Source organism: Aedes albopictus, chromosome 1 (genome assembly GCF_035046485.1).
Source record: "Aedes albopictus strain Foshan chromosome 1, AalbF5, whole genome shotgun sequence".
Classification (NCBI taxonomy): Eukaryota; Metazoa; Arthropoda; class Insecta; order Diptera; family Culicidae; genus Aedes; species Aedes albopictus.
Genome location: NC_085136.1, coordinates 206,810,437 through 206,832,188, shown reverse-complemented (window position 1 = coordinate 206,832,188; position 21,752 = coordinate 206,810,437). Strand labels below are relative to the sequence as shown.

Genomic DNA, 21,752 nt, shown 5'->3' with positions numbered 1-21,752 from the left:
GTTATATCGAAGCAGAGAAAAAATAATATTTTTTATGCTAGTATTGATATATTCGACGTGAAATTAATCCCAAATAATGGTTTCGGTAAAATTCACAAAACCAATAATGAAAAACTTGAGTTTTGACGAAAAATTTCAATGTTGTACGTTATATCGAAGCAAAATGTACACACTTAAATTAAATCGCCGACCTCAGCAAACGGATTGCCGAGAATCCAACAGCCGAGAATCCCGTAATAATTTTTACTGAATCTCGGTAAAACTTTTACCGAGATGTCGTTAAAACTTTGCCGAGATCTCGGTAATCCAACTTTTTACCGAGATCTCGGCAAAGTTCACCGAAACTCGGTAATGGTTTACCGAAATCTCGGTAAAAATTTTACCGAGAATCAGTAAATATTTTACCGAGATATCAGCTGTTGGATTCTCGGTAAACCGTTTACCGAGATCAATTTCTGAATTTAAGTGTGTACGTTATATGGAATTCGCTATATCGAGGGTACGCTATATCGAGGGTACGTTATATCGAAGAATACCTGTACCTACTTGTGGGTACATCTAAGCAAAAAATAGATAGCCTTTATTTTCCGTGTTATGCGCGATGAGTAAAATTAAAAAGTAGCGCAACTCGGTAATGATTTCCTATCGTTATCATTTTTCCATTTAAGGACCCCTCGTGTGATATCAACAAAAAGTGTTGTGCGAAGCGCGTTTGCCAGTCAAATTATTATATTAAATTATATATAATATTTACAGTAAAAAAAGTGTTCAAAACCCTCGGAATTTCCGTTTAGTTTTGTGATAACTAACTAGCTTACAAAACCGGCGCGATGGTAGCTACAAAATCACACGTAGAAGAATTACAGGAGTATTTCAAAACGCACAATAAAACTCGCGAAGCGACGAAGGCTCACACCGCTAAAGTTCACTCGGTTGGTTGGAACTGTGACGGACGCCGGTTGGCGTCCGGCTCGTTCGACAAATCCGTGGTCATATTCACCTTGGACCGGGAACGATTGGTGAGCGTCGGATAGTGATTCAGCTTATTGAAAAAAAAATGTATTATAATTTTTTATTTGTCCTTACAGAATAAGGAGAGTACGTATCGAGGACACACCGGCTCAGTGGACCAGCTGTGCTGGCATGCTTCCCTTCCGGATCTGTTGAGCACGGCTAGCGGTGATAAAACGGTACGCATATGGGATGCTAGAATTGGCAAATGTGAACGGATCATCAACACAAAAGGTGAGAATATCAATATAACTTGGTCACCGGATGGGAACACTATTGCGGTCGGGAACAAGGAGGACCTGGTGACGTTCATCGACGCTCGGATGTACAAAATCTTGGCCGAGGAGCAGTTTTCTTTCGAGGTGAACGAGATCGCTTGGAGTAATGGTAGCGATTTGTTTTTCCTTACCAACGGACAAGGGTGTGTCCATATATTGAACTACCCGGATCTGAACCTGCAACAGGTGCTGAAGGCCCATCCAAGCACTTGCATATGTATTGAATTTGACCCGACAGGGAAGTACTTTGCGACGGGATCAGCTGATGCTCTAGTTTCCCTGTGGGACGCCGAAGAGCTTGCCTGCTTGCGGGTGTTCTCCCGATTGGATTGGCCGGTGAGAACCATTTCTTTCAGTCACGACGGCAGATTGCTTGCGTCTGCAAGTGAGGATCTTATCATTGATATCGGAGATACCGAGACAGGAGAAAAAGTTGCGGACATTTCGGTTGACGCCGCTACGTTCACGGTTGCATGGCATCCCAAGCAGTACATGTTGGCCTATGCGTGTGACGATAAAGACGCCAATGATCGTCGAAGGGACGCCGGAAGTTTGAAAGTCTGGGGTTTCACTGAGTAGTAGATTTTGTATTATCTAGAATAAGTATCTAATAACATAAACGGGGTTTGAGCTAAGCCCAAGTCTCTTCCTGATATCGTTCAGTTTTCAGCATATCTTCCACATATAGAGAACTCCCAATCGCTTCACCCAGGGCTTCCCTCACTGCTTCAGGCATGTTCTTTGAGCTGCCGGACAACAGAAACATTCCGTTCTGCTCCATCAAAAGTTTCTTTAGCAAGTCACCTTGCTTCCTGATCACATGCTGTACGTACACCTTGTCGTTCTGATCCCGGGAAAATGCACAGAACAACGTCAGAAGGCCTGAGTTTTCCATTCGTCGTAAATCTTCTTCCAAATGAAAGTCGGCCGCAGCTTTGCGACAGCCAAAGAATAAAACCAATGGTCCGCTTTTTCGCCGGTCCGCAAGCAACTCCCTTTCCTGAAGGATTGACCGGAATGGCGCCAAACCAGTTCCTGGGCCAACCATCACTATGGGGATTGTCTGTAATGGAAGCATAGTTACCTGTTATTTACTTGTGAATACTATAAAGTTCCTATGCTACTCACTGGATCTGCCGGCAGCTGGAATGTCCCCTTCCTAGTCCAAACTCGTAGAGAATCCCCTGGTTGCAAGCGCTTCAACCAGTTCGAACACAATCCCTTTCTGGGTTCTTTTAGCTTCGTACGATACTCGATGACAGCAACCAGAATCTGCAACTTTCCACTCGCCGCCGAAGAAGCAATGGAAAAGGCTCTCGGTTTGATGGGTTGAAACAACTCGAACAGTGCCGCCAGTGTTAGTGCCGCACTGGCATGAGGGAAATCTTGTAGCACTTCCAGAATGGTTCGTCTCGGGCGGTTGGCATAGGAGAACAATTCTTCCTGACCTTCGTAGCTGGAAAATTCCTGTAGCTTTTCGCATTCCAATTCGTTGGGACACGTCCGAGCTAAAACGGCAAATGCACGAGCACGTGGTATGGCTGTCAGATCCCAGTACTGTAGAGCGATACGTTCCAGCGGTAAGGGTTTTCGAAGGATAGCAGGAACGGGCATTTCTGAAAAAAAAATCAGGACAAACAATTATTTACGAATCCGACTTTCCAACAGTAGTAAAAAACAAATTACATACAAATAAATAAATATTCCTAGCAATTTTGAATCAAATACATACTGGGATAAATACAGGAGGAATTCCTGTAGAAGTTCTTGGAAGAATTCCCGGAGGAATTTTTGGAAGAAATTCCTGAGGCATTCCCAGAGGATCTTCTGGGGGAATTTTCGGAAAATTCTTAGAAGAATTCTCGGAGGAAATCCTAGAAAATCTCCAAAGGGACTTCTATCTTTCTCCTGGAAGAATTCTCGGAAGATTTCCTGGAGCTCCTGGAGAAAATCTCGGAGGAAATCCTGGAGGAGTTCCCGAAAACATTATCTGTGTTACTTCTGCAGGTGTTCTCGGAGGAACTCCTAAAGGAATTGTAGAAGGAACTCAGGAATTTCCAAAAGAGCTCAGGTAGAAATTCCTGGAGCAATTTCTGCAGAAACTCCTAGATCAATTCCCGGAAGAAATCCTGGAGCAATCTTACTGAGAAATCTTACGCATCATATAAAAATATTTGGGTTCTCATTCAATAAATCTTACAAGGGGGTGGGAGGGGTGTCGGAAAATCGTGAAAATTTCCTTACGTAATAAATGGACAGCTTCATAGCTGCCGTTATGGTTATTTCAGTGATCCATTCGCATCTTGATTCGCATTGGAAATACAGGTATTCTTCGATATAACGTACAAATTTTTTTTCTCTTTGTACGTTATATCGAAGTGTACGTTATATCGAAGCAGAGAAAAATTTAATATATTTTATGCTGGTGTTGATGTATTCGACGTGAAATTAACCCTAAATAATGATTTCGGTGAAATTCACAAAACCAATAATGAAAAACATGAGTTTTCACGAAAAACTCATTTCGTTTTTTGTGCTTCGATATAACGTACATTTTGCTTCGATATAACGTACACAAAATTTTTCCCCAAATTGCGCTAATTTTGGGTAACAAGGATAATGCTGCAACACAGCATTGATATGAGTGATAACGTAGTTTTTCTGAGTGTTATTCCTGTTCAATGTTGTACGTTATATCGAAGCAAAATGTACGTTATATCGAATTCGCTATATCGAGGGTACGTCATATCGAAGAATACCTGTACTAGAGGAATTCTCGATAGAATTCCACGAAGAATTCCTGTAATACTTCTAGCGATATTCCCGGAGGTCCTCCAAGTGGAACTCCAAGAAATGTTGTCAAATTCCTATGAAAATTCCCATTGGAAATCTTGGATGCTTGTAGGCATTTGCTATGAAGCTTCTGGATAGATTGCCAGGAAAATATCTAATATTTCCCATGATACTCCTGGAGGAATCGTTGATTGATTGATTGATTAAAAAAAAAAAAACACGGACACGTTTAGTACTTCCAGTGAGCTGTTCGCTCTTTGAAGGAAGTACGACACTAGACAACGGACTAGCATGCAACGCCCAGTGGCACAGCCTGACAGCTGCGGCGGGAATCGAACCCGCGCTCCTTAGCACGATGCGACTAAGTGCTTGGTGACACTAGCCACACGAATTGTCTTTATTTAAGAGACTTTCAGCCCTTGGCTGGTTTGTCTCTATTGGAGGAATCGTCTTAAAAGCTCCTACAGTACACCTGCTCTCTCTGGATAGTTTTCAAACATTTTTTTGTGGATCTGTTCCCGGAGTCGCTAGCTTTTTCTAATTTCCCGGAACTGATTGAAACAATCAATGTCGAATTAGGTTTTGAACCTTGGTTGGAACTGAATCGATGAAAAATGTGCAATCAGACAAAAATGTCAGATTACTGATAATTTTTTTTCAATGCTTAATAGATTTGAACTTCCGAGATGAACTAGCCCACTGCTAAAACTCTCGTTAATACAAATAAAAAAACCCGATTTAATCCACCTATGGTGAACAGAACCCTTCTTACACTTATTAAAAATATTGTAGTATTATTCGTATTTAACGCATTTATTTTGTGTGATTGACCAAAAGTTTTAGAAAATATTGTGGATTTGGCATCTAGTGGATTGGTTTCCAAAATAGCATCATGGACCATGGACTAAACTACCAGAAATGCCAGACACCTCCTAGAATCTTGTATGGAATGTTTAAAAAATAGCTTGCAAATTCTGCAATATGGTATCTTTTGTTAACTGCCAAAAGATCTTGAATCGATTAACAAATGGGTAAGAAAATCAGCGAGATACACTTTGTCTAATATCTCTTAATCAGTCGATTAAATTAGCTCCGAAGTACTTGGTATTCATGGTTATGGTGTAGAAAGGATAAAAATGATATATCTACTAAGTTAATCAGTTTTGGCCTCTCTCTTCTCTTCTCTTCTTGGCGTAACGTCCTCACTGGGACAAAGCCTGCTTCTCAGCTTAGTGTTCTATGAGCACTTCCACAGTTATTAACTGAGAGCTTCCTCTGCCAATGACCATTTTGCATGCGTATATCGTGTGGCAGGCACGAAGATACTCTATGCCCAAGGAAGTCAAGGAAATTTCCTTTACGAAAAGATCCTGGACCGAGCGGGAATCGAACCCGTCACCCTCAGCATGGTCATGCTGAATCAGTTTTGGCATTAGCTAGTTATTTTGGCTGTCCGGTTCTTGCATTTTTCCCACAATATAGAAATTCAAAGCTTTCATTTAACATATTGTTAGTTTTCATAGAGTTCCTGTGTATTTGTTATTTGTTATTTATAATTTTGTTGAAAACAATAACCTGCTAGTATACAGTTTGTATGAGGTCAGCATTATTTATTGAAAAATTAATAATAAAAAATTAATAATTTCCCACAGACTGGTCAAAAACTCATGCAAGATAACAAGTGAATATAATAATAAAAAAAGAATTTATTTGAATACTCTTCGTAAAATATCTCAGTAATCAAATGTCAATTCGAAATAAAATTTCAGGGCCTCTTACAAGGATATTGTAGCTTTCATTTGGTGCTTATAGAACCCAAATCGGTTGACAGACGAGTAAGATATTTATTATGATACACTTGGTCAAACATCTCAAAAGATTTAGTTGTATAAATCTTAAGTATTTTTCGAAAGATATATCTGTAACCAAATGTCCAATCGAAATAAAATTTCTGGGCGATCTACTAGGATGCTGTAGCTTTCATTTGGTGCCAAGAGAACCCAAATCGATTGACAAACGGCCGAAATATTTATTATGATACAATTGGTCAAAAATCTTGAAAAGTTTAGATGTATGACTCATAAGTACTCTTCATATCTCGGTTGTCCAATCGAAAAAAAATTCAATAGCGTTCTACTAGGATGTAGTAGCTTTCATTTGCTTCCAAGAGAACTCAAATCGGTTGAGAAACGGCTGAGAAACGTGCGTGACTTTTTTGTAACGCACATACACACACACATACACACACACACATACAGACATTTGCTCAGTTCGTCGAGCTGAGTTCATTGGTATATGAGACTCGGCCCTCCGGGCCTCGGATCGAAAGTCGGTTTTTCGAGCGATATTTATACCCTTCTTATGGGTGTAAGAAGGGTAAAAACAAGGTTTTGCTCTCTCAGTAAAAATAGTGGCACAAACGAAGTGTGCTGAATGACCAACCCCTTGCTTTAAACATTTCATTCGTTGTTCTATTGGCTTTCAAGGGCAAAACAAAACATACTGTTACCCATCTTTGTTTCGGTAGTGCAACTACCGAACTGATGATGTTTACCTTTTTTTGCATACCTATCAACATAATCTGTTGGTAAAATTATTTTATTTTTCCTACTTACAACCCACATCCGACAGTTTTTTTAAGTGGGAATGGTAGAACTTTCAATTCCCTCGGTCGCACGTACATTAGTTTTGCATTTTGTTCCACCATTTCCGTGAAAAATGAGATCTGGCTTGTGCAAGTGAGGAGTTGAGGTTAGAATTGCATGATATTCTAGGTTAGATTTGCTATCCACTTCGCCTGAACGATTTTCAGACCCAGAAATATCGTACTTCTAATTAGTTTTCACTGCCGTAAAAAATACTGTTATGCTCAGAATAAACAGTTATACCTTCGGATCACACTCATTTACTCGTAAATCTCAATCTGACTGTAAAAATAAAGAATTTCTTTCCAATGTTTTGAAACCCCGAACGAGTTTGACATTGCTTTCGGGAAGCACCATCACGACGACGACAACACTCCCAAGCGGTCGAATCGTCGTTTTGGGGGCGAATAACACACGGAACCGCCAAACTACCCAAAATTGAGTTCTTTTGACGCAATCCCATAGTTCGGCCCAATAAGCCAAATTTGAGTAAATCGATTAAACTCACACTAGGTAAATTGCCTTCACCTCCAGCAAAAACATTTACTTAAGAGTAGGTAAATTCAACCCAAGACCCCCCCTCATTCAACCCAAATTTGAGTAAACCTGCATTTACCCAAAATTGGCTTATTGGGCTCAAGGACCCCCGTTGGGTAGATGCATATCTGTTTGTTTTTGACAACATCGGTGAGGGAAAGAGGGAAAACAACCTAATTTTGGGTAACTAGTTTATTCGATATACTCAGCTTTGAGTAAAATCGACCCAAAAATTAGGTAGTTTGATTTCTCCGTGCAGGCTTTAAAGCTAACCACCTAGTCTTACTGTAACCCAGAATCGTCAGGTAATCACAAAAATCTTTCAGTTTTTCAACACTGACGGTGAAAGTATGGAAATATCAGTTAATATGTAAGTTGTGATTTGAACAACATCTGTTTAATTATTATTGTAGAACTAACGTGACTACAAAATTGTGTATGCTTGTGGGGATTTGTACAAAAGCGGGACATTTCTACGATTTGAGACGAACGTGGGACATTTCGCAGGACATAATTTGTTGCGGGACGTCTGGTCAATTTACTCTTTAATTTATTATCCGACAAATATTTGACCTCGTGTACTCAGGGCTTTGAGAAACTAGACCATAAGGCACGATATCTATTTATTTCTAAATAAATTCCTTCAGGCAAATTCGTCATGCTTGTTTTGTTACAGAAATTTCATAAAATTTACCTGAAAGAGAAAGCATTTCTATCCCCTCTCCCCTATATGCGCTACTTTTGTACTACCGCAATCAATTTGAATTACAGAAGCAGTAAACAAACATTATGTAGCCCCTCGGTCGCAGCCATCGGAAAATGTCATTTAAAATTTATAAACATCAGCAGCGTGTTTTTCGTTCAGGCAGAAATTGATACCGAAACGTGCCGTGTTTGAATTGTTTTCGCAAATTGCAACAAAAATCCGTGTAAAAAGCTAAAAAATGCTTCGCCGACAAGCCCGTCTCCGCCGGGAGTATCTCTATCGCAAGGCAGTAGAGAGCAAACACAAAACCCTGCAGGACAAGAAATCGAAAATCAAGAAGTCCCTCGAAGACCATACGCCGATCCATGGCGACTTGAAGAAGGATGCTTTGATGCTGCAAGACAAACTGAAATGGAACGACGAAGGTCCTAAACGTGCGGCGGAGATCGGAGGAGTCAGTGGAGGGGCGAACACGGCCGATTCGCAGGATGACGAGTACCGGTATGCTGGATGTGAGGATCCGAAGATTATGATCACCACGTCGCGGGATCCTTCAGCAAAGCTGAAGCAGTTCGTCAAGGAGTTGAGACTGCTTTTCCCGAACGCGCAACGGATGAATCGAGGTAACTTCGAAATGAAGCAACTTATTCATGCGTGTCGAGCAAACAACGTGACCGACTTTATCGTGGTTCACGAACATCGAGGCGTTCCGGACAACCTCATTATCTGCCATCTTCCGTATGGCCCAACGGCTTCGTTCAATCTATCGGGAGTTGTAATGCGCCACGATATTCCCGAAATTGGGCCAATGAGTGAACAGAAACCACATTTAATCTTCCACAACTTCAAAACAAAATTGGCCGAGAGAACAATGTCGATTTTGAAATATCTGTTTCCGGTGCCGAAGGAAGATTCCAAACGGGTGATGACGTTTGCCAATCACGACGACTACATTAGCTTCCGGCATCACACGTTCAAAACGGTGGACCGGGAAATGGTGCTGACCGAGGTGGGACCCCGATTCATGCTGAAGCTGTACCAGATCAAGTTGGGAACGCTGGACGAGTTGGATGCGGCGGACACGGAATGGGTCTACCGGCCGTACATGAATACGGCAGCCAAGCGACGGTTCCTTTCCGACGATGACGGTTGGCAGCAGGATGATGATGTACAACTTTAGGAGTATTACAATAAAGATTATTTTGTAAAGTTTAAATTTGGAGAAGCAGGTTTTTGTTCCGAACGCCTTTGGCCTACATTTTGCTTAGCTTTGGGGAAGTATTAAATCAGAAGGGGTAGTCCCTTATATAGCAAACTTTTTTTTGCTATATATGAGTGGACCAAATCACTCTTAAGCAAATATCAGCTTAAGAAACTGCTATTCAGATGTATTATAATGTAATGAGCTGAATTTTTGCATGGTGAGGTGTTGAACTCTGCGTTTTTGCAATGAAATTTAGCAAGAAGTGTGGATATTATCGGTATTATGAGCCCTTGCCTAATTCGATGCTGCTTGAACGAAACTATGAGCAACTGTGTAGTTGTACATACTTGACTTTTCACCTCGTTTAAATTAAGTCTCAAGTCACAAGTGCACATATTCAAGCAAATGCAGGAGATTGAGAATCGCATCTAATCAATGGAGTGCATCCGGAGTGCTGCGCATCGACAAATGTGGACGTCGTGGCCGAGCGGTTAGCGGCGCTAGCCGTTTGGGCGTATTATAAGCCAAGGTATTTTACGGTCATTTATTGGAAATGGCAACACAAGTAGCAACACCGTGAAGCTGCCGCGGATGTCTGTTCTCTGTGTCAAAAATGTAACTTGTATGGAAAATCAAAGCCACTCACCTGAATCAATTTCCTTCACCAAAACAACCGTGTCCTTGTTCAGTCCAAGATTGTGTTCCTGGAACAACTCAAACAATCGGTCCACATCTTCGTAAGAATTGTGAGGTCTAACATACACCACGTCGCCTGGATTCCAGTCAACACTTTTCTTCGCAAATGTAATAAATCGCACATCTTGAAAATGATCCTCGGCTGTAGTACGCTTGTTTGCTTCCACTGTGGTGACAAACAGGTTATCAACTCTTACTTCTGCGTACATGTCTGCCTCTTCACTAGCTGAACCTGACCAAGGTTCAACAGTCCACCGATACTCCCGAGGGGTCTCGTCCAATTTTCGCAACCCGTCAGGTATTGGACTCAGTTCAATCAACTTGCTCCAGAAGTTAGTCATCCAAGGCATAAAAACGGCACCGTATCCCAAGTCATGCTGATCATCACACAGTCCCACCGGAAGTAAAGCGGATGCGCCCAATTGAAGCAGTCTTTTGTGTAGACGCTTCGCAACGTAGTTGAACTTAGGATATCTTGAATCTCCCAGCCCAAGCACTCCAAAGAACATTCCGCGCAGTGAATCCGCAGGAAGGCTTTTTCGCAGGAGAAATTTCCAAAAACGTTTCATATTGTCCGGTTCCTCGCCTTGGCCATAGGTGGAACAAACCATGACTACGAATCGCTCCTGGATGAGTTTCGAAATATCGTACTCATCCATGGCCGATACGGACCCTTTCAGGTGATACAATTTGGAATCACGCCATATCTGTTCGGCGAGGTCTTGCGCTGTTCCGGATTGACTTCCGTACAAGATAGTTAGTTGTCTCGCCGACATTGAATTTATGATTTCTTCACCTGAAAATCTAAAACAATCCATTATAGGTAGGTAGTTACCTGACCAACTACATTAACTTTTTACCTTATCAGAATAACACTCAGTGTGGATAGAAACCTATCTTCAGATTACTTCGAATCTGTGGGGCGATTTGAACAAATTTGCACAATCTACTTTATGACGACCTGTGGCTAAAAGAGTGATAACAAAGTAGTGATAAATAACTGTAAACGTCCACTGCGCGGAACATCAACTAGGTACTGCACGCGAAGGAAGCAAATGAAGGGCTGAGAGGCAGCACCAGAAGATGCACCCGATAACAAGCAATAAAAACAAATCGCATCGTCATCATCATTATTATACAGTCAGGTTTTTTTTTACGCGGGGGATACGTACCGCGTAAAAAGAAAACTCAGTTCAAAATCCGAAAAACCGCGTAAAAAAAGTCTCACCATTTCTCGACGAATCATGCAAAAATAAGACGATGAAATTTTTTTTTGTATGGAGTTTTCATTTACGCGGCCGCGTAAATGAAAACCGCGTAAAAAAAAACCTGACTGTATCATCTTCATCGTCAGTAGATCAGCTGATTACACTGTGAAACGAAAGTACTTTTTAAGGGCTATTTTTAACCCATTTTGAGAAGGTTTGCTCATAAAATCTGGAGCTCGATTTGAATAGGTCGTATGTGCTTTTGTCGATATGAAATTCGATCAGTTTATTTTAGTCATTGCAGCAATATGGCAGATATTTTGCAAACTTTTAATGATGGAACAGAAAGCCTGTTTTGTGAGGATTCTGCTGTATGTATAAACTTTGCTCAATTTCAACGGTTTTCGCTATAATAAGCGAATCCAACTGATCGAATTTTTAATCGACAAAAGCACATACGACCTATTCAAATCGAGCTCCAGAAATGTGTATTGAAGTATTATTTAGCTGGTTGCTGCGAATAGGTGTAAGATCTACCATAACAAATTTTGATTTCGTAATTGGCTTCTTAAACGATGTTGAGATAATTCTATATTCTGAATCTGCATGCAAAACTGAGCCGAAATCCAAATTTTCATGAATTTTGGTGCCCGGGAACCTATTTTAAAATCAATTCGAAGTTTGTATGGGAGCAATTCGTCGAATCACCCCTCGTCGCATTTTTTACAGGGCGGAGCTGTCAAGCAGTTGCCCAGCTGTCAAAAGGTGATTTCAAAAAATCTCTTTAAAATTGATTTTGGGTACCAAAATGAAGCTCAAAAAATCTGAAAAAAATCACAGTGGCACAGAAAAAGGTGCTCTTTCGAATAAAATAAAAAAATCAATACATTTTTCAAAATTTAAAAACCCAATTCTCCAGCTTGGTTAATTTAAATTTAAATAATAAGATCAAAATTTGGTTTCTAGTTTGGTTTACTTTTTTCGTGTTTTGTTTGATACCTATTCATACAATACAATATCTGTATTACAGTGAGGATTCGCTCGTTGGGTCACGACTGCGCTTCGATTAGCGAATCGTGTTCGTTCGTTGGGGCAACTGACAACTGATCAAAATGCTGTAGACACATGCAAGTGACGAGAAATACGTCACGAAACACTCACATACTTGCACAAACGTTCTGTATATAGGAGCTGCGATGCGACGGCGGTCAGACGTCAAACTCGTTTTGACATCGATTTTGACATTGACAGTGCTTTTTAGTTGGGTTTTACCCCAACCAATGAACATTTTAACTTTAATATAATAATGATTTGTTTCAGCACTTTTCAGGTAAATAAAGTTGTAATTGTAATGTAGGTCAAATAAAATCTATATATCATACTAACAATATTTATTATTTCAGGTAAAATCAGGTAATTGATCAACTATCTTTATTAAATTATATTTAAATTACATGATACTTGGGATTTCTGGAGGGGTAGCCTAATATCAGGGACAGACTGGTGGTATTCGTACCATGGTACAAGTTGTCAAGAAAATTATTACAAGGCTGTCTTGACTGAAGATAATAATATGTATAGAACTCGTTTCAAGATAATTGTACCATGGTACGTATACCACCAGTCTGTCCAAGGCATAAGGAAGCTAAATGAACTGCCCAAGTAACCACAAGCATTATATCATTGCATGAATTAAACTGAATATCAGCCTTTGCCATATAGCCGAGGCCATATATGCCTTTGGCCCATATAGCCGAGGCGGTAAACGCACGGGTATTCAGCATGACCATGCTGAGGGTGACGGGTTCGATTCCCGGTCGGTCCAGGATCTTTTCGTAAAGGAAATTTCCTTGACTTCCTTGGGCATAGAGTATCTTCGTGCCTGCCACACGATATACACATGCAAAATGGTCATTGGCAGAGGAAGCTCTCAGTTAAAAACTGTGGAAGTGCTCATTGAACACTAAGCTGAGAAGCAGGCTTTGTCCCAGTGAGGACGTTACGCCAAGAAGAGAAGAGGAGAGGATCAGCCTTTGCAATGCGAAATGCAGTAATTCCACACTTTTCATGCAATAATCGTTTAGATTGGCTTTATCAATGTAATGATGCATTGCATTTTTCTTTAAGGGTTCATTAAAAGGTGATGTAATTATAGCAGAGCTAAATGATTGTAGTCTGTTCTTAACAGTGGTTGGAAACTAACTATCTTTATTAAACAAATTATAACATAAGTCATCTTCTCAAGGCTTACTGTGACTTCTCCAATACTCCTCCTTAAGCCGCAGTGATACTCATCATGGATCTGCTTCCTTCAAATTTCACTCTCTGTAGTGGCTTGGTAAGTCCGTCAGCCACCTGGTCTTCGGTACACACATAGGATAAGTTGACGATTCCTTGCTCCAATGCGTCTCGAATATAATGATGTCGTAAGTCAATATGTTTCGTGCGCGGGTTGTATCCTCCATTCTTGGCTATTGCGATGCAACTTTGATTATCACACCGGATTTCAATTGGTTTCGATCTTCCGAACTGCTTGGACGTGCCGCTCCACCAAGATGCTTCTTGTACAGCTGCAGACAGCGACATATATTCAGCCTCACATGTTGATAACGCCACCGTTGGTTGCTTCTTACAGGACCATGATATCGCTCCTCCTTGCGCCATGAAAATATAGCCACTTGTAGACTTACGTTCATCCGGATCTGAACCCCAGTCCGCGTCACAATATCCGATGATGTTTGGATCTGCCTGCTTGATGTATTTAATTCTGCTTGCTGATGTTCCACGAAGATAGCGCATCAGGTGTTTCACCGCTTGCCAATGTTTCCATCCTGGATTTGCATTGTATCGGCTCAGTATGTTGACGGCATACAGAATATCCGGCCGCGTGCTTTGGGCCAGATACATCAAACATCCAATCGCTTCTGGATAGGGTACATTCTTCATCGACTCTGTTTCCGCTTCAGATTTCCCAGACATTTCTTTCGTTAACTTCTCACTTGCATTCATCGGAACCTTCACCGGTTTACAATTGCTCATGTCGAAACGCTTCAAAACACCCTCTATGTATGCTTCCTGATCCAGCGATACCCCATCGTCCGTTACTTCTATCCGCATTCCGAGGCAGTGTCTTGCTTGACCCAAATCCTTCATCCGAAAACGCTTTCCAAGTTGTTGCTTCAGCTCGTTCTTCCACTCCTCATCGTTGCTGAATATCATCAGGTCATCAACGTAAATGGCTACTATCAGGATTTTCCCATCTTTGATTCTGGTGTAGACGCAAGGATCGAACTTTGAAGGGAGTAGACCGAACTTCTTTAGTGCCGCATCCAACTTCTGGTTCCAAACTCGGCTTGCTTGCTTGAGACCATACAAAGCTTTATTGAGTTTGCAGACCTTGGACTTCTCCTTCGGATCAATGAAACACGGCGGTTGTTCCATATAGATGTCTTCTTCAAGTTCTCCTTGCAAGAAAGCTGTAATTGCGTCCATTTGGTCCACGTTGAGATTGTGTTTCACCGCCAAAGCAAACAGGTACCGCAACGAACTATACCGGACCACGGGGGCATACGTCTCCTCATAATCCACCCCCTTTCGCTGCGAGTAGCCTTTTATAACAAGGCGGGCTTTGTGACGAACCAATCTTCCATCCGAGTCATGCTTGGTTTTAAACACCCACTTGCATTTAATCGCTTTCCGTCCAGCCGGCAATTCGGATAAACTCCACGTCTCGTTGTCCATCAGTGCATCGAACTCCTCCTGCATTGCTTGTTTCCAGTGGTGCCTGTCACTACGCTGCAGCGCTTCATGATGCGTCAACGGATCGTTTCCAGAATCATCCACCGCGCAAGTTGCCACTGCTACATGGCCAACGTCATCATCGGATCCATCATCACGATCGCCGTCCGACAAACTTTGGAAGCTTGTGTCGTCCTCGGAAGTCTCGGTGTTTCGGTGTCACGAAACGTTACCGAATATTCTTTTTCAACAATCTTGCTAATGGACAACAGATTCGCCGTTAACTCTGGGATGAGCTGAACATCACTGACCGCTACACATTCTTGACCGCTACAAATCGGCCAAAGCTTGGCCTTACCGCTGGCTACAATATCCATTGTTCCACCATTGGCAGCTACGACCTTCCCATTTCCTTCGCCGAGTTCTTCCAGCAAACTTTCGTCACTTGTCATGTGTGCGTAGGCAGCAGAATCAAAAATCCAGTCAGAAGCATCTGCTTTCTTGAACGTAGGCAGCACAGCGCAGAACGTCTCACCTTTCCTTGCGTTTGAATCCTTGCAGTCCCGAGCTATGTGTCCAAACTTCTGGCACTTCCGGCATTTTGGACCTTTGGCTTGCACTTGGGTGGGTTGAGGTTTTTGCTTGTTTCTTCCTGGGTTACGTTTGTTCGTCGCTAAGGCTTGATTGCGGTAATGGTTGCTTGACAACGGTTGTTCCTGGAGAAGTTTGGTCAAAAAAATATGGATACCACATTCTTTCTCCAACTTGCCGGGGCCGCTATGTTTTCTTAGACGTTTCCTACATAGTTTGTATTCTTCGCCCATCTGGAACCGCACTAGAGTTATGCGAGCCGCTCACATTGTGCGAGTGTTGTGCAACTTCCTCTGCAGCCAATACGTTATTTGGCCGATTCCTTTGCTGGTTACCTTAATTGTTGACAGTCTTTCTGCTATTATAACTGCTGTACGAAAAATTAGGTGATTGTCTTTCTTTCCACTTCTGGCTGGTGCGACTATCGACTCCCACAGGTGATGAAATAGCATTGGCATCTTCCGCAATGGACCGTAACCATATGAAATCCACAAGATCAGGAGAAGGATTGTCGCTAAAAGATTTCACCCAATCCCATCTCAGCATAGGAGGTAACCTTTCACCAGCAAGCCTCCACCGTTGCAACTAAATTTTCTACATTCAATGCAAACTGGATCACGGTGATCAGCTTTCCGATGATAGGAAACTATAGAGCACGAATTTTCCTAACGATTGCCTGGATGAACGCATCCGCACGGCAACGAAGCCCACTTAGTCAAATCGAACGCTTTGCCCTAGGATAAACCTTACAATCTTACATAGGGTCTTGTACCATTTGGGCAGGTGTACCTATTTTGGGCACTTGCCGCTATAACTAAGTCAATTTCAAATCAATTGATTTGAATTTTTGTATAGAGTCAGATACTGTACGTGCCTAACTCTATTTATACAAAATTTCAAATCAATCGGTTTGAAATTGACTTAGTTATAGCGGCAAGTGCGCAAAATAGGTACACCTGCCCAAATTGTGCAATACCCTACACGTGATTAAAAAAGTGATATAGTTTTGAATGACTGTGATATAACAGATTGGTACACATCATGCGATAGATTGTACATTACGTTTATTATCGGTTGATCAAATTACGGCTTTTCTTCAGCTTTTCGTTCGGCTCGATTGACTTTTTATTGTCTTGGTGACCTTTTTTTTTTTTTGAAAGTCAGTTCTCAGTTATTGTCCTACATGTTACATTCGGCATTTAGAGGGTAATTAGCCGATTCCGGCGGAGATGCAAAAATGAATGCGTGATTATGTGTGTGTGTTAGTGTGAGTGCAATTAATTATATGGTTTTGTGCAAATATCGAATGTATGTCATATGGAATAGAGATAATTATTTGCCAGAGTACACCCAGGGTTGTTCGTACATTTTCTGTATTGTTTTTTGAATTAGTGAAATTTGTTAAAACAAAACACATTTTAAAATTAATGTAAATTAACGCCTGCATACGGTAATGACAATGCAATTTTCATAGTGAATGGTAGCATAATAGTGTACAATCAAAACGTATGGTCACATTTTAAACTTTCTCTTCTATTCTGAATATATTACACAGCGGTTGCTTCATCTGGGTAATTAATTTACATCGCTCTCACCGCCTAAAAATAATCACGTTTAAAGTTATTTAAAAAAATGTATGCGTGGTTATTTAATAGTTTTCACTACTCTTGTACAGATTTTATTGTCACTGTTGATCTGTTTTTTTTTGGTTTTTCGTTTGTTTTAGTTTGTGCCATGGCATTAGTTTTGTGGTTGCCGTGAAATAGTTGTCGCTATTCGTGATTTATTGTCAATTCACAATTTGATATTTAGTACCTATTCTCCAGACATCCTTACTATTACCATAGAAACGAGAGTTTTTTGTCGTTACGGATCATTAGTGTGATTCTTTTCCAAGTGCTTAAATTTGAGAAATCCACATAAATATGTTTATTTGTGTGGCTTCGAATCCTTGATTACATTGATGTAAGAGTATGAGGGTGATTACTTATTGTCAATAATTGACATTTATTGTTTTGTCATTACAACTGTTCAAGCGTGCGTTTGTAATTTTATAATCGAGCAAATGTGATCTGTACAAAATTTCACCGGATCTGTGCGAAGATTCATTTAACGATGAATTTCAAGTTGATTTTTTTTTTGAAAAGTGACTTGCGGTCGTACTTTAACAATAACATAGGTGGAGAAGGTAGAATGATTTTTAAAATTATTATTTTTCTCAAGTATCCACTTTTATAATGAAAACTGTGTTTCGTCATATATCCTGTGTTTTTTTATATATCTAACCATGTAAATTTGAGTCAAACTCACATATTGACAATCATTTTGAGCTGCGATTTGAACTTTATTCAATGAGTTTCTTTTTCCTTCCACATAAAAGTAAACGAAAAATTTGTACTTCATCTATATGGCGACCGTGACTAATATCGGGCATGAGTATACTGAGAAAAATTTTACTTATATGTTTTGTAAGGCCGATGTGGTAAACGCATAGTTACTCTAATAAAATAAAACCCTCGAAAAAAGGAAAGTCCCGAATATAAAACTAATTAATTGGCTTTTCACCAGCGTTGAGATAATTTCATTCTCTGAATCTGTATAAAAAACTGATCCAAAATCCGTGGAGTGGACCTGAAGTGATGGCCCGTGACTATCACGTGCGATGTGTTCTTGGGGGTTTTGGAGAGACGAAAGGTTTAGCGGCCTTTAGTGGAAAAAGTAGACCTGGCTTTTACTTTTGCTGTAGAAAACGGTGTTTAACCTCACACTACATGGAGCTCCGTGTTCAGGTCTGTTGAGCAGATTCCCCCCAAGTTTAGAAGAAGGAAAAAAAATAACATGTAACTGACCACTCACCACGATCTCCTTTTCAAAATCAAAACAAACTATACATTATAAACCAAAGGTACTTTGATTGGTGTACTGAAAAAGCTACTTGACAACTTTCGCTGAGCGAACTGACCATCAAGAAGAGAATTTTAGTTTGAGGGATGTTACTCTACTATACGATTTCCTGTGTTGAAAACAAATAAAATAACACGAAAAATAATTCAAATATGTCACAAAAATGCCTGAGGCAATTCCTTCAAGTATTCCTTAGAAAATTCATCCCAGGATTTCTTTAGAAAACCATAGGGATTCCTTCACGAATTATTTAAAGAAACTCTCCCAGAAACTATTCGGAAATTTTCTTCAGGAATGGTTTGAGAAATTATTCAAAGGATTTCAAAAAAAATAATAGATTTATCCCGACATTAATAAAAACCTTACATGGATTACAGAAATTTCTCGAATGATGATTATTGAAAATCATCCAAATATGTTTTTAAAGAACGCTATGGATTTCTTTAAAAAATCGAACAAAGAGTTTTTTTTAGAAATTCTTCCAAATAGACTTCCATGATGTTTTCCAGGGGTTTCTTTAAAATTAGTCTGCAGATTCCTCCAGAAATTTCACCATGTATTTCATTACACAATTTTACATGGATTTCTTAGAAGCATTTCCAGAGATACTTGCAGAAATTCCTCCAGGCATTCTTAAAAAATCCTTCAGGGATTCATTCCAATGTTTTTATGCAGGAATGCCTGCAGAAATTCCTCCAGGAATCCCTCAGAAATTTCTCGTGGAATTCTTTTTGAAAATCATCCATGGTTTAAAAAATCCTCCTCAAATTTTTCCAAAAATTTCTTTAGAGTTTGCTTCAGGAATACCTTTAGAGATCTCTCGGAAAAAAAAACTGCAGGGATTCCTGCAAAAAAACCTTTTGGACGTCATAAACTACGTAGACTATTAGGAGGGAAGGGGGGTGTGTTCTGGCCAAAGTCTACGATGTGGGATGAGGGAGCTTATTCAGCCAATATTTTTAAAGCAGTTTATTCAGCTATTGTACAGCAATAATGTTTGTTGGGAGATTCCTTTAGACATTTCTCTTGGGATTCTTTCAGAATTTTCTGAAGAGATTTTACCAGAAATTCTTTCAAGGACTTAAATTTTCCATGGATTTCTTCTAAAACTGCTATGTATACGTTTATTAAATACAAAATTTGGGCTTCGTGGCCGTGCGGTTAGCGGCGTCAGTCGTTTAGGCGTATTGTGTGTGCCACGGAGTGAGGGTTCGATTCCCGCTCCAGTCGGAGGAAACTTTTCGTCAAACGAAAAATCTTTCATTGGTCCACTGGGTGTTCCGTGTTGTCCGTTGCCTAATGTTAGTGATTGTTCAGTCTGTGCAACCTCTGGTTGAAGACGGTGTAGTGTCTTTTTTTTAAATCCTCTAGGGATTACTTTCACAAAATTGTTCACAAATTTCATGAAGCGATTCTCCAAGGAATTATTATAAAATTCTTGTATGGATTGCTTCAGCATTTTAAAAATTTTCCGAAGTTCCCTTCTGAAATTATGCTAGAGATTTTTCCAGATTTTTCTCGAAGTGTTCCGCTAGAATATATTCCATAGACGTTCTAGGAAATTCCCCCTTGAATTCTTCCGGAGATTCTTTCGGAAAATCTGCCACGGAGTTCTTCAAAAGTTTCTCCTCAAAAAATTAGATATTCAGAATGTTTTAAGACATATTTCTACTTGAAAATATTTACATGATTCCTTCAGAAAACTTTCCAGGAATTGGTTTAGAAAATCCTTCAGATATTTCTCCCTTATGTATTTAGACTTTTCTCAGAGATTCTGCCAAGAATTCTCCTGGAAAATTTTCTAGCGGATTCTTCAGAAATTCTCCCAGGAATTCTGTGGCATGTACTTCACACATGTCATCGGACGATGACCTCTCCCGATCAGTGCACCGAGCACTGATTGGTTGACTTGTAAATAAGGACTTCAGATACGTTCAGTAAATAAGGGATAGCTTAAGTTTAGCATTTGAATAAAGATTATTCCAGTTACAAATACAAATACAAATACAAAAAATATCAAAAAGTCTGAAATCGAGGCTTTTGGCGTAATATTTTACCTCTTGTAAACTGACTCCATTTTAAACGAAGCTACTTCTGTTCGCTTGTGTTATTTTGCAACTTTTATGCAGTTAAACACTTGTTAAAAGACCCTCCTAGGATAAGCATGTGGTGGAATTATCCCCTGGGACAGTTTTATCACGGGGCTGGACGTTTTTCTTTTGATGGGGCGTATTGCCCCGTTTGTTTTGAAAAGGCAAATTTTCGAACGTTTTCGAAAAACGTTTTAAAGCTTCCATAACCGGTCCTCCAAAGGCAAAGTTCGCATGCAACACTTCAATGGCTTTAGGAACAACGATTTGCCGTGGACAATAAATGGAATAAGGCGCCAGTTTTAGATATATCTCCATTTCTGCTTAGGGGGGGCATATTATACCTGTTTACCCTATAAGTTCCCTTGTTAAGCATGTGACTCTCATTTTCACCCTACGAAAAACAAAGGATTGAAGCGCTGTTTGTTTTGCTTCTTATTTTTGTATTTTTGTTAGAAGTGAGCACCCATGAAAACAAAAAGAACGGAATCTATCGGTGCCGTAATCGCTTGTTTTCGGATAGGATGAATACGGGAGCGTCAGATTACTGATGGCACACATACCCTTAGGAATTTCTCCTCGGATTGTTTCAGGAAACACTTTTAAAGTTTCTACACGAATTTTCAGATGTTTATCCATTTGATTCTCCAGATATCTCAAGAGAATCTATTAGGATTTCCACCAGGGGTTTTCCAATGAGTGTCTCCAGTTATTCATCTTCTTCCTTCTTCTATTTTTTCACGAAATTCCCTTAGATCCCTTCTGATATTTCTTCAGGGATTGTTTCCGGAAATCCTACTTGTTTCAGTGCCACTTGACGGTGCTTTATGTTTTAATTGTTTCAATAAATGGTTATCATCCTGATTAGGAAACATCATCGAAATAATGTTATTAAGACGCCAGTCGTTTCCATGTCATTCCGGCTATGGATGGGAACACTTATTTATCAAGAGGCTCATTTGTCAGCAGCGGTTTTCAGATTGGACACCGCGGTTCACTCAGTGTATTGTCGGGCCGCCACCAAACCAGACGTCGCACAATCCAGTCGTGACGTGACGTTTTTGAATCATGTCTAAAGTAGTGCGCATCATTCCCGTTATTGTCAGCAACACAGCGCACTAGATGCGAAACAGTTGAGATACTTGTGGACCAAGAAAATGGCAATTTTTGATTGAATGTCTGTTTTGATTCCAACCGGATAGACAATACCACGAAGCCTAGGAAAGTGCTCCGAGATACTTCAAAAATTTTGCCTTCAATCTAAAATACATTACCTGTTTGATACAAAATCAATCTATTGTTGTTGGGCCGCCACCAAACCGGACGTCGCTCGACTGAGTCGCTACGCGAC

The 21,752-nt window shown here is 40.3% G+C and overlaps 3 protein-coding genes across 4 annotated transcripts; 2 read left to right on the top strand and 1 right to left on the bottom strand.

Annotated features, from left to right (window-relative positions):
- The first annotated feature begins 702 nt into the window (after positions 1-702).
- On the top strand, positions 703-1,942 carry LOC109415541 (THO complex subunit 3). Its single transcript, XM_019689424.3, has 2 exons — positions 703-1,019; positions 1,089-1,942. Exons 1-2 carry the CDS (start codon positions 831-833, stop codon positions 1,866-1,868), a joined length of 969 nt encoding a protein of 322 aa, XP_019544969.1. The 5' UTR covers positions 703-830; the 3' UTR covers positions 1,869-1,942.
- LOC109415540 (NADPH-dependent diflavin oxidoreductase 1) lies at positions 1,856-10,976 on the bottom strand. Of its 2 annotated transcripts, none has more exons than XM_062846158.1 (4): positions 10,731-10,976; positions 9,821-10,674; positions 2,418-2,905; positions 1,856-2,352 (listed from the first exon to the last, which is right to left on the bottom strand). In XM_062846158.1, exons 2-4 carry the CDS (start codon positions 10,644-10,646, stop codon positions 1,921-1,923), a joined length of 1,746 nt encoding a protein of 581 aa, XP_062702142.1. In that variant the 5' UTR covers positions 10,647-10,674; positions 10,731-10,976; the 3' UTR covers positions 1,856-1,920. The 2 variants fall into 2 exon arrangements, with proteins under 2 accessions (XP_062702142.1, XP_029722870.2); XM_029867010.2 differs by having other exon boundaries at positions 9,821-10,666.
- On the top strand, positions 8,083-9,186 carry LOC109430272 (U3 small nucleolar ribonucleoprotein protein IMP4). The gene has a single exon (XM_019706321.3). The coding sequence runs from the start codon at positions 8,209-8,211 to the stop codon at positions 9,148-9,150; it is 942 nt and encodes a 313-aa protein (XP_019561866.1). The 5' UTR covers positions 8,083-8,208; the 3' UTR covers positions 9,151-9,186.
- Positions 10,977-21,752: the final 10,776 nt, after the last annotated feature.